The sequence below is a fragment of the Pieris brassicae genome, chromosome 11, assembly GCF_905147105.1.
Source record: "Pieris brassicae chromosome 11, ilPieBrab1.1, whole genome shotgun sequence".
In the NCBI taxonomy this organism is placed as follows: domain Eukaryota; kingdom Metazoa; phylum Arthropoda; class Insecta; order Lepidoptera; family Pieridae; genus Pieris; species Pieris brassicae.
Genome location: NC_059675.1, coordinates 5,328,885 through 5,342,696, shown reverse-complemented (window position 1 = coordinate 5,342,696; position 13,812 = coordinate 5,328,885). Strand labels below are relative to the sequence as shown.

The window sequence follows — 13,812 nt, the reverse complement described above, 5'->3', positions numbered from 1 at the left end:
GTCTATAGAAATCACTGTGCTATTTTATATAGAATGTAAAAGATTTTGTTCGAGATCCCTACTCCATAAAGGAGCAGTTACCTTATTAATTCATACAGAAACTTGAAATATACTTTTTGCTAAAATACTCATCGGTGGACTTTAGTATATATAGCAACTTTAATATAATTAAGTGTTCTTCACCTGATCGTTAATTAATATCTACAATCTAATACTGCTAAAAGCGATAATGGTTATAAATAATTAAAGTTTTGTACAAGTCATCTTCAGCTTTTATTATAATTTTTTATGGATTAGATACGGAAGAAAGATAATCTATGCTGCTTATTTTAAAAGTAATTAACTGAGCGTTTTAAATATTCCGTCATCTGCTTGGTTAAAATTATTGAGGATGTGCCATTAGACGCATAATTGCATAGCAATAAAATAAAATATTTGAATTCAGAGATTTGAAGTAGTATCTGGCTTACAGCGATAATTATAGTGGTTAATTTAGTGTGAAATGTCTTTAAGGCAGGGCAAAAGTTCACCATCTAAAGTGAAACTATGAAGGGTATTTTACGAGTTGCAGCTTTATTCAAATACATAATTTATACTAACCATTTAAAGAAGAATGTTTGTAACGAATGAACTCGAAAACGATAGAACATATTAAAAAAACATACTCCATTAGAATGCTATATAATACATATTCATTCAGGTTATTATTAAATTTATAGCAAATATTTTAAAATATCCAGCCCTTGGAAGTTAATAATGTACCTTTATAAATAATGTTATCGACAACTCTATTAACGGCAGTCAATTGCTACAAACCGTGGAATTTTCCATACAATGTCAAATGCACTATTTGTCTAAACCACACAATCCATATATGCCTTTTTACATATTATAGAAATGCGAGTGAATGATATTGCACTCTAAATCAAATATCCAATTAGACCATGGGTCCCTTGAAGATTAATGTAACTACCTAGTGCAATTATATTCTATACATTTGCGTACTATATGGGGATTGCTCTGGGTGTTCTCAACAGATTAGCGACCGCAACAGCAAGATTTTTTTTAATTTTAGAATAATTTTTATTTCGTGATAAGATCTTAAGTTTTTCTGTAAATATTAATCATGGTTATGTTATCCCTGTATTATTACATTTATCACTTATTTTTTTGTTTCGCAGGTTTTTCATCATTATAACCCTCGTGAAAGTTTTTCATATAATTCCAAGGCGATTCTAATTGATATTTTCGGAATTCTTGCGCATACTCGACTGGTTCATAGACTAGCTTTTTAAGTTCATCATCATAGCGAACCTCAATATAACCAGTTAAAGGAAAGTCTTTCCTCAGAGGATGCCCTTGAAACCCGTAATCGGTCAAAATTCTTCGAAGATCCGGGTGATTTATGAATATTATGCCAAACATATCATATATTTCTCTTTCAAACCAATTTACACCATGCCACAATGAATACGCAGATTCTAGAGGTGTAAGCTCATCTGTGTACGTCTTAACTCTAACAAATTCTGCGAATCTCAGACTACGAACAGTGTAGGCTACTTCAAATCGAAATTCTCTACTAGGCACATCTATAGCAGTTGCAGCTGATACTGTACTGAAGCAAGCGTTATGGTGAAGTTTAAGAAAGCTTAGGACTGGGTGGAATCCTTCCGGAGCGATAAGTATTTCTAGTTCATCGGTATGCTGCATTTGAATTTTTTGCACGTACTTGGGCATACAGGCAGCTACATATAAGCCGAACTCGTAGAGCCTTTGTCGCCGATCATTGTCGTGCTTACGTAATGTACGAGCTTCATACTCTATTGGTTTCAGACAGAATGGATTACCAATCTGTACGTCTCCTTCCCCTTCACATTTGTTTAATATTCGATTGTTCAAATGGATCCTACGTTTGAATAGTGTTTTAGAAACTTGGAAAAATAAAGGCGCTAGTCTGTTCATCTCGACGAATTAAGTGTCACATATACATCATCTTATGTCAGTTATGCAATAAGGCTAATAGAAATAAGGTTCATTCATTCCAATTTTAATAAAAGGTTACAAGCATTATTGTACACCAAGTCGATAATAGTCTCAATTTTTTATACGGTAAATCCCAAAATAATTAATTATTTTAATACAAATTTTATTTAGTTTATTTGTAGTATTTTTTTATTACTTTTGTATTAGTATGACATTCCGTTACAATGAAGAGGATAGGGTAGGCTATATTGATTATTTGTATAGTTTCAGAATTCAGTATCTAATATCGGACGTACATTTTTGGTCTAAGATATCTTTGTTATTCACCATACAAACAAGTTCTATGACTAAGTCGTTTTGGCAGTGACATTATAGTTATATTTTTCATGTAAATATATATATTATAAAAACAACTTAACTTAACTTTTTTATGAAAAATACCAATCGTACAAGCGAGCAGATATTATGTACATCCATAAATGCGATTACAGTATAAAATGCAATGCACTTAACATTTAGCTATATCAATAGAGGTTTCCGAACATATACTTTCATTGAAGTTGGATACAAAGCGTAGACGGAACGAGAACAGGTTACAAGAACACGGCTTTACTCTTCGTTCGTATAGAGTTTTCAAGAAGTTTCGACATGTGTCCCACAACACTGGCGCTCCACATATCTATATTGTATTTTGGAAATATTCTATCAAATGCTGTTTCTGTTAGTTACTTTGTTATTGTTTAGTAACTACTATATATTTTTACATGTTGCCCCATATATTAAGCAACTTTATTTCAGATTTTGAAGTGAAACTTCTTTAAGCTACTTGAGGGTAATATTTTGACGGATGAAACGCAATAATAATAATATTAGCGTCACGAAGATGTGCAGCATTTTTGTCGAAGAAAAGAGATCGATTGAGAACGATTGAGAGAGAGTGAGAAAGGGCGAACAAAAGGAGCAAGTGAGAAAGATCGAGAGAGAGAGAGAGAGATCGAGAAAAAACACACGCTATTGGTTGATGGATTCGTTTTGTACTTACATATTAGAACTTTAGTCTATGGCAATTCTGTCGCATAACTATTATGTGCAGTAAACGCAGATTTTTTATTTATTTATATTATCATTAGCATGTACATATACAGTATGTAAACAGTGTGAATAAAGATATACAAATACATGGAGTGATCATATACTGGTACATGATCATCTATTGGGGATTTTATCTTAGTAATAATTAATTTACACTTCTGACAGTTTCACTTCTGACATGTGTACTTTGTACGCACGCAAGTTTTTTACTTGTCTAGACTAGCCTGAAAAGGTAATTAACAGCTTTATTCTTAAATGGAATAGCTAACACAACTAATATCCTAAAATGTGATTAATATATAAACTATAATTATAAGTCAAACGCCCTTATCATAAACTATATCGGTCTTATTGTACCGATTAAAATTCTCACCTGTTTTCATGACACACAAATACAGTTTGACAGAAAGAGACTAAACAGTAATTAGTTAAAATATTACAATAAACCTGATTTAGTTATTATAAATAAGGTGGTATATTTCATTCAGATGCTGGTTTTGATTATTATATTGATTGACTAACGAAAATAGTTAGCATTATCACGAAAATTATTATTTATATTAATTTTATAAAGTAAAATATAATATGTTTGTTATGGAATATAAGATACAGGTATGACTTATTTAGATATCCCTTCTCATCGGCAAAGAAGACAGAGAGAGCCAAGAGAAAAAGCAGCGGTAAATACTCTCGGTACTTTTTTAAAATAGCAAATCCTCATGCAAAATGACTATGAGTAACGATTCTTAAACTTTTAAAAACCTAAAGTAAGTCTAGTGACATAGTATAATAGTAGAAAAATGTTGCCATTTTGTAGTGCTGTGATTCGCTTCGTGAACTGCAGATGCTGTAAGTACGATGTTATGAGCTAATATGCGCTCGTAAGACATTCTGAACCAAAAATATTACATTCTAGTCGTTTCGAACATTTTAATATAATTTGTTGTATGAAGCGTATTTTACATCTCAACTTTGTTATACTCTAAGAGGCGGAAAAAAAATCTTTATTAAATACTCCATCATCAAAGGCACAGGTTTTGTTATGTTGAATAAAAAACATCTTTTTCGTATTATTTTATATCGAAACCACTCGAACTCTTTAGGATGGGTTAAGCTAGTGATAAGCGTGCGATAGTGCGTTCGTTTACCGGCCGCGCACCGTTGGATTTTTTATATATGTGTAACGAACACATGTATAGTGAAAAAGTAATATTGCGAAGACCCATTTCTTCCTTATCATAGACTCGAAAAATGACGTTTGTTAAGCTCAAAGGCACAAAATGTACGAAAGGAAAACTATCAATTAAACAAACGATGAAACATGTCATGTACTATATCCCATTTGATGGTTAAGGGACTTTCAGAATACATACATTTTGGACGTTAAATACGGCTATATTATCGTGGCAGTCAGACATATCACTGAAAATTACCTTATACAAACAAAATAAAAATATAGAATAAACAGTACACATTAAGGATTACTTAGCTCTGGCAACCGCAACTACCAAAGGTTAGTATCAAATGAAAACGCGGCCATTTATCTTTTACACTCATACATAAAACAAAGCCTGCACTTGATTCAGTGTTGCCAGTGCCTCCAGATTGTGTGCGCTACCACAACTTCCTGTTTCCGGCGCTGCTGCGCTTGCGTCCAGTGAATTTGACGTTAACATAAACTTTACTACAATTTCATTTAAAATTGGACTAAATATTTATCTCTTGCAATTCGGTATGTTACGAGTTGCAGTTGTTTTAATGTGGCGAATTACTTGGAACATTGATCTATAGAGGTTTATCAGGATATTACTAAGATACAATACTTAGGTAACTTAAAACAGTTAACAAGGGTTAACTCTACTCTAGATGGTAAATGCGAATGTAATACGGCATTTCGAGTGCTTTCAGAAATCTTTGTCGGTGTGAAAATATGCGGGAGTTTATACCAATTAAAAGCAGTGTTGGCCTAGTGGCTTCAGCGCGCGACTCTCCTCCCTGACGTCGTAAGTTCCATCCCGGGCTGTGCACCAATGGACATGTGCGCATTTAACATTCGCTCAATGAAAGCTAACGAGCAACGAAAGCTAATGTCTAAAAAAGTTGTAGCCGCACAGATTATCATTATACCACTTAAAGATTTTAAAGAAATAAAATAATATCCTAAAAAATATTAAGAAGCTTAGACAGGATAAAAAATTCCACAATCATAGCTTAAAATAACTAGGTATCGTGAAGGGTGAAATTTAAAAATTCACGATGGTATTAAAACAAACGAGAGGTGAGCGGTACTTCAAAACTTGGATAAATCTTTCGTTCCGGCCGCAAAAACGAGCAGAAAACCTGGCACTTAAACAACGCTGCAATTTACAAGTATTAATATTGCGCGAAGGATTTGGCAAGAGTAGCGAAATGTTACTATAGGAAAAGGGTAAGGAATGAAGAATCCCACATCCGTTCCTCGCCTAATTACATACTAATTTGTGGTAAAGATTTTAGGAGGTTCGGGCTTGTACAAGTTTTTCAATATGAGATGTGAAATAAATTAAATATAAATTATTATAATTTGCAATGTCACACTATGTCGTACCTTTACAATTCCTTTCGTAAAAATCAGTATAAACTCACAAAGAAAAAGAAAGTTCTAAATGATTTTTAACATTTAAAAATCATTTAGAACTTTCTTCATTTCCGAAGGTTGAAGGTCTTCTTCCATTCCCCACTGTATATGGCAAGTGCCTGTGTTGAAATGTGTTTATATCCTGTGAAGGCCTATATATACCTTAAATTAGTCTTGATCTTGATGGGCCTTGGACCTTTCACTCGATCGCCTGAATTTATTAAAGTAAAATCAAACATCACGTCTACGATACGGTGGACAGCAAAAACAAATGAAGTTCCACCTTCACATTAATTTTTTGAATATTTAATATTTTAACGAACATTGTATTTACGTGACTTATCACATTTCATTAGTATTGTACTTATCGATTTATTAAATATACAATCTTTTAGTTTAGTTTATCAAATGACTCTTTTTTTATTGGGCATTTGGGAAGTTAAAAATTTAAAATAAATATCCGTTAAGTAGTATTATAGTATACATTATATTACTTTTTATCAAGCGATAATTTTCGTATAACATGCAATACTCGGGTTTATAAAAAGACGATATTATTTAACTATAGTATAATTTTAATAATACAAATTATTTTGGTATGTAGTAGAATACTTGATTGAAACTTACTAACGTATTAAAAAATGTTTACAAAATTATCCAGTTATATACAGCAGGTCCGCATTTTCTACGTATCATACGCATATATTATAGATATGCATATAACTTTTAAAACGTAAAAAACCGAATCCCTTATGAAGGAAGCAATGATCGCTTAAATAATAGCATTCTCACGGGATGCGTAAACAAGGGCGCGGATAAATAAACAAACCCATAAAAACGTTATATATTTATCTTACCTGAATAATGAGTGTAAAAATTCAACGTTTAAAAACATCACTCAAGTTTATTATATTATTAGTGTAGTATAATGATAGGACTATTAAATTAATAAACTACAGAAATGTTTAAAGTGCTACAATAAATTAACTTTAGTACTTCATTTCCATAATTATTATTAATATAGGAGGGACGGTAAAATTAATATGAATTCTCGATAAAATAAAAACATACATTTACTTTTTAAATTAAGAAAACAGACAACTGTCAAATTTAGGGCGCTGTCATACACTTATAGTCAAAAGTCGCGTCTACGTTTATTTTATTGTGTTCCAGATTTGAATATAACAAATAATGTATTGGCTGGTTGATAAAAGGTTACTCAGTCAACATATTACAACCTCTTTTTATAACAATCAATCGTGCATCTAGTGTTATGCTTTTTCGATAGATGGCAGTAAAATAAAGAAAAAAGAAATATTAAACGTTTTTACTTCTGCTTTTGAAATTAAGACACGTGCTTTGCAAAATTTCTTGTAGGCATATTCTTCGTCACTCCATGAAAACATTTATATAACAAGAATTGGATTTGGATTGATGTATTTTAAAACCACATTATCATACCACATAATAACATATTAACTGTACGTATTTTAATTACATATTTTTAAAATCATTATTTTAATTGTATAAACATAATCTGAAACTGATATAAAGTTATCCCGATTCCTTTTTTATGTGACCTTTTTTAGTTTAGATTTTTGTTCCTGTTTTAGTTTTGTCTAAATAACTATTAGCATTATGTTTTTTTGGACTTCTTGCTTACCTTATCTAATTTCATTATTTTTCAAAGTTGTCTGGATCGCTTGAAAGTGATAAGGCCGCCAGTATTATAGTTATGTATGCAACGAAGTGTTAATAAATAAAATAAAAAAAATAATCAAATGTTCAGAGTTAAAATTTTCAAAGGGTAATTTGTTAATGGAGGGCTCGCAAATGTGTCCTTATCAGATGCCGCAACGTCCCGCCTTTTCGAAGCAAATAAAATGCTATCCTAAGTAACGTTGTTTATATAGTGTCAAGATAACATGCAAGAGATAACGAGGTTTATCTTTTTTCATTAAAAAGTGTACTTCATTGTGTCATTTTAGCACTTCCAAGTTGAACAAAACTAATATTAAGACGTACCTTCTACATGCACATCCACAGAATATAAATTATTATAGATTTATTTATTTTATTTTGTAGTATAGATAATAAATAAACAATCTTAAATTTGACATATAAAGAATTTTTATTAGTTTATGGTAGGTGCTTTATGTCTAGACCAAGTTGATGATATTTGGTTTTATGGTTTAACGAGAATACTCAACAAAATTTTAACGATTTAATCCGTTAAAAGTTTTATCTAAATGCAACCTCGCGTAGATACAAGTTATATATATATATATATATCAGAATGAAATAACAAACTTTACTTACATAATGGTAATAACCATCCCATAACCTGTCAACACTTTTCAAATGTACACATGCCTTTGTTTATTTATAATATCTTCGAACAGAAACTAATACAAACATTGTTATCACGGTAAAGGGCTGTGTATGTTTGAAAGTGCTTGAATAATAGGAACGTACAAACAAATATACATTATACGTTTGGGAATAATACATACTGGGTGTAAAATATGAAATCAAACATGAAAGTAGCTTTATTTATTTATGAACAAAACGATTTTAAATTTGTTAATTGTCATGTATATAAGCTTATTATGTTTTATTTTTATAATCATTCTTATTTTAGGACTACTATAATTTTGTTAATGTATGTCTAAATTGCTATTGATAGTGTATGCTATACTTGATGTATATGTATAATAGTAATTGTATATCCCGTTTTTAATTTTTTTCTTCACTTAATGGAAAACATGTAATATCGCGTTATTTACGAGTGCGACTCTCATCGTGGCATACATACAAAACGCCAATTTTATATGTAAGGACCTAATATCAGTAGTTTCACACCTCTTATACTTTTCCATATTTTTATTAAGTTATGTTACCGACATCCGGATTCCATATTGAACGAAGAACTACCGAGTGCGTGAGCGCCGGTGAAGCATAATTATAGCGTCGTTTTTCGAGCACTAGTCTACTAAAATATAATTTAACCTCCTTCACCAAGTTTGTGTTTTTAAGACTTATTTTAAAATATAGAACAAGGGGCAAACTACATTTTAAATTTGGACTAAATTACAATGACTGTAAAAATCCTTGTGCAGTCAAACGAAGCACATTGAAAGACACAATAAATATATAACGATTTAATTTGAATTTAATTGAACGGCTTTGTGGAATTTCGAGGTAACAAACTTTACAGAGATAAGAAGTGAATTAATTACGAGAAACATCATCTCGTCATGCGGAGGTGCCACATTGGTATGTATGGTTTTGATAAAACGAGCCATTTATTATTTAGGAAAAATCATGACATGCTAGATTAGTCAAAAGAAAATAAGATTGTTGTAATGCTATAGTTTTTAGTAAAAGACTCAACTTAATTAATTGACAATATCACTTCATTTCTTTGACTTCATTTTATCGCGAAAAGTTCAAGAGTTATCTTGAAAGAATTGTGTGAGTAACCCGCCACATTTTTTTCTTTTTTATTGATATTTGTTTTCCAAAATACTAGAACTCCGTTGAAATTAGTCTTCTTGAAACTTTAACAACATGCTCCTTTATAGTAAAGGTTTTAGTTCAAAAAGTTCATACTTCTATTCTCAGCATAGAAAAACGGCGCATGTAAGATTCTTCTTACACTAAGATTATAAGAATAACGTGTTATCTTCACTCTTTGCATTGTAAATTTACGTAAAATTTTATGTAAGTGGCCAATTTTATCGCGACACAGGATAAAGCCTTTGCGAAACCTTTCAAGCAATCTAAGAAAAGAGAATTCTTTTATTGTAATTACTCTATAGGCAACATTACAAAGTTGAAAATGAAATTTAAGGGCTGGATCTATTTGCCGATTGTTATTCTAACTATAAAATTCACACATAATAATCAACTTAAACTAGACGTATTGTCGATTTGTTAATTTGTATTAAGTACTTAAAATTTACCTATATAACCCACTGGTTATATCACTACGCAAATACCCTTTTATATTTTGTTCTGTTTCGTGATGCAAGGAGTGTGACAAGAATTACATGCGCATATTGACATAATATCCATTGGGGCACAGCCTGAACGAATCTGCAGCCTCAGAGTCGCACACTGAAGCCACATGGCCAATACTGCTCAATTACAAAACACGTAATTCCTTTAAATTGCAAATAGTATGCTAATACCAAATGATTTTATACATAGCAGGTACCATACTAATAATTTCATTACAATAAGGTTTTACCTTATATGGAAACTGAGTTGAGTACATTAAACAAACAGGGGAATCCCATATCAATTGTATTATTATTGTATTATTGTAGTAGTTCAAGTAATGTATTTATCTTTCGTTAAATTATATAGGTAGATTATTTTATTTTAAGAAACTTATGACAATTAAAGTTTTCAGTTTCAAATAATATGTATGGTGAATTTATTACATCTTTAGTAAATAATAGAGTACACTTAATAAACAACTCTGAGTATAGCTGTATGTCTGTCTAACCTTATGCCCAGACAACAATACATCTCATTTTATTCCGTACTTCTATCCAAACACTCCATAGACTATACATATCGTAAACCATACAGTGAAATATTCGTTGGATATTTAAATTTTGATTGCAAGGAATTTTATATGTTAAAATATCGTAGCTAAAGCGAAGGCTTATGCATTTAATTTCTACTAACTGTAATGAGAGCTGCATATTTCATAGCCGACGGCCCTTGGAAACGTTAAGTGGGGTATTTTATTGGCTTATTATACAATATTCTAAGCTAAAAATCGTGGAAAGAGAACGTTTTTAATTGGGCAGCTCGCTCGCGTGGTGATGACGGCGGGATTATTCATGGCTGCTTCAGAGCCAACACTTCCTAGGCTTTTGTTTCTCGATTTTTTCGAAATGAAAAATAGATAGATATATAGAATAAATAATATTTATAAAATAACTTAACTTTAATCTTTTTAAAATATTTATAGACCCATTTTTGGTGCAAGACATCAAAGTTAATACAATGTAGTTTGTTCAGATTTCATTTGAACATTGACCAACTGCTGACATGACTGACGTGAGTTCCAAATATTATTTAGCTGAAGAGTAATTTTGAATAATATTTATTAGAATATTAAGCAATTGCCTGACATGACTCACGTGTGTTCCAAAATGTTAATAGCTAAAGGTGCACAATACACCAACAGCTCACATATATAATATCATGTATGTGTGAATAGGTGTAAGTAGTATTTAAGATATTGTCTTTGAACAATAAACCAGATTTGAATATTGCTCTGTCGTATTCATTTCTCGCTTCCTCTCAAAGTGAGGAAGACTACTTCAAGCCCTTAATTATCGTGGTGAGCCTGCCCGATAGCTTTGAGATAATTCCACCACCTCAAACCAAAGGTCTCTTGGTGCAGACATCCCGTACTTATTTATATATTCACTATTTATGTGTTAGGGTACATCTTTAGGGCTTAGGGATCCGTAGGGTTGTTAGGTTCTTACATCTCCCTCCTTTCATATATTTAGTTATGTAGTGCAGCTTGCTCATACATACATTACATATACAATACAGATACTTCTGACATACAATATATATAAAGATTAAACACACATTGTACAGTCCACTAGCTAGCAAGCTGTACATAGTTTATGGTTTTGTTCTCTATAATCTCATTTAAAAAAAAATGCTTGAGATAATTTGGTGTAAAAGATTATTTCGATTTCTACAATAAAAGGAATTTAAAACAAACATTTTGCTCAACTTTTTAAAACTATAATCTGATCTGATCAAAAATGTATATTAAAAATCTTTGATTAAAAAGGTGGTCAGCGGTCCCTACTTCAAACACATATTTACAAATAACGATATTTCGATAAGAGAATAGAAACAAAAGAAAAATCGTCCCTATCCTTATCACAGGGTTTCTTGTTGCATTTGACGAATAACACTCAAAGATAAAGCGCCATCGCGTCGCTTCGTGATTCGGTTAAATTCTAGGCCCGCTGGAATTTGAGGATCCTTAACAAATACATAAATAAACAGGCATTAATAGTTTTTTAACAATTAAGATTATATTAAACAGTTACTTACCATTAAGATGACCATTTGATTTACTATCTCCTAATGATTTTAGAGCCTTTTGACTATAAAAATCAGGAACTAGCTTCATCATTAGCCATCATCATTTAAAATCGGCAAAGTAGCGCGTCGCGTTGGTTTTCGTCTTTTTTTTTACTTTCTTCCAATAAATGAACCTTTTCATCAACCACTACTTCCTCTTCAATTTTTTTCATATGCCATTCAACCGGTTGAATTAGTAACGTACCACAAATCTATAAATAATGTCAATTATTAATTACACGGTCACCGCTCTGTTAGACACTCAGAAGCTGGTCAAGCGTATCAGTTTCTGCTTGTCTAACAGAATGCCGTGATTTATGTCTCGTTTTGTATGTGATCACAATCTAACACTTTATCAGGAGAGAGTGAAACATGCTCTGATAATCACCCCGTGTAAACTCATTGCCGAGAGCAGCAAACATGCACCTCTAAATCCGTAGCAATCTAACAGATATCGGACTACATGAGGCATCAGAGTCTGACCAATCCCCGTTCTAGTCATAGCGATGCCAACTGCAATACTCTTTTTCAATTTAAAGTAACTATTTATAGCTACGAAGGACGCATTTTGTATAAAACCCAATCCAGCGCCTGTAAAAAAAATATTATTTATTAATCTCAAAATTTTGAGGCATTCTATACATTTAACGCATTTTGTTGTATTTAAGTACGTATAAATCAATCATTTTAATATACTATTGTCCTGTTTTTTAAAGTATATGAGACGGTCCATAAACGAACCAAAAACTTACTCAAAAGTATCCCATAAGTGATAACAAGGTCAATAATATTAGCAGAAAATCCACTTAAGAAAATTTTAACAGTGCAAATCATAGATCCAGTAACGCATGCAAATCTGGGTGAAGTTAGCTTAACTAGGACTCCGGCGAATGGTCCACTACAGTTACTTACACATAACATAGCATTCATTACTATAGCAGCCCCAGCTGTCCTATGTCCCGTTGCCTGTAATGCATCCCCATACAACAAACTGTATGGGGATGCATTAGAGGGATGTAATGATTACATTGCAATATTATACGTGAATATTCGGTGATGGTATGATATCCTTAACTAAAATCAATTTGATAATATAGACCTCATATTTATTCTCTCTAATCATTATTCTCCTAATATATTCGCAATTGTTACATTTCGCATATTAGTAATTAAGTTTAAAGTAAAATTCAATTTTCTAAACGCTACGTAAATTATCGTAATGATTTCCACGTGATTTTTCAAATTGAAAACGTGATGACTCAATTCACGTCTATCATTGTATGTGAAAAAGGATTATTTCTTTGGTTCTATTTTTATGTTTTTAAATAAATATATATAAACGGCATATTTTTGCGTCTCTATGCGTACATGTCGTTTATGCCCAAATCCGCAAAGCAAATTCAATCTTTAGCACAATGTTGTTATCTACCCAGCTTACTTTAGGCACAGAACGAGGATTGGTAATCCAGAGTTCTATTTCCGGCTGAATAAATTATTTTGGCTTTCAAGACAAGAAATGATAGAAGACCTAAATACTGCCAGCAAAAAAATAGGACTATAAATAAATACTTCGAAAACAAAAGTTGCAACAAATAACAACATTTACCTGATTATGCTTAACGGAACAGACATTGAGTATGTAGACAGCTATACTTATCTTGGTAAACAAGTTTCATTGAAGAAACAAAGACATAACAAAGAACTGGAGCGCCGCGTCACCACAACTTGGAAGAAGTTTTGGAGCTTAAAAGAAATCCTCAAAAGTAAGCTCCCAACTAAGTTAAAAAAAAAGGTAGTGGGTTCTTGCCTGCTGCCTTGCCTTACATATGGAGCACAAACTTGGATTTTCAAAAACAAAACAAAAGCCAAAATACGTCCGTGCCAGGAGGAGAAGGAGTATTCTCGGAATTAAATTACGCGACAAACATAGAAGAGAAAATATTCGCAGAAAAACGAATATTATTGATGCTGAGCAATATGCCCTTAAA

At 31.8% G+C, this 13,812-nt stretch overlaps 1 protein-coding gene across 1 annotated transcript; it reads right to left on the bottom strand.

The window, feature by feature from the left end:
• Positions 1–705: 705 nt before the first annotated feature.
• On the bottom strand, positions 706–1,962 carry LOC123716469 (NADH dehydrogenase [ubiquinone] iron-sulfur protein 3, mitochondrial-like). The gene has a single exon (XM_045672233.1). The coding sequence runs from the start codon at positions 1,960–1,962 to the stop codon at positions 1,159–1,161; it is 804 nt and encodes a 267-aa protein (XP_045528189.1). The 3' UTR covers positions 706–1,158.
• Between the last annotated feature and the right edge of the window lie 11,850 nt (positions 1,963–13,812).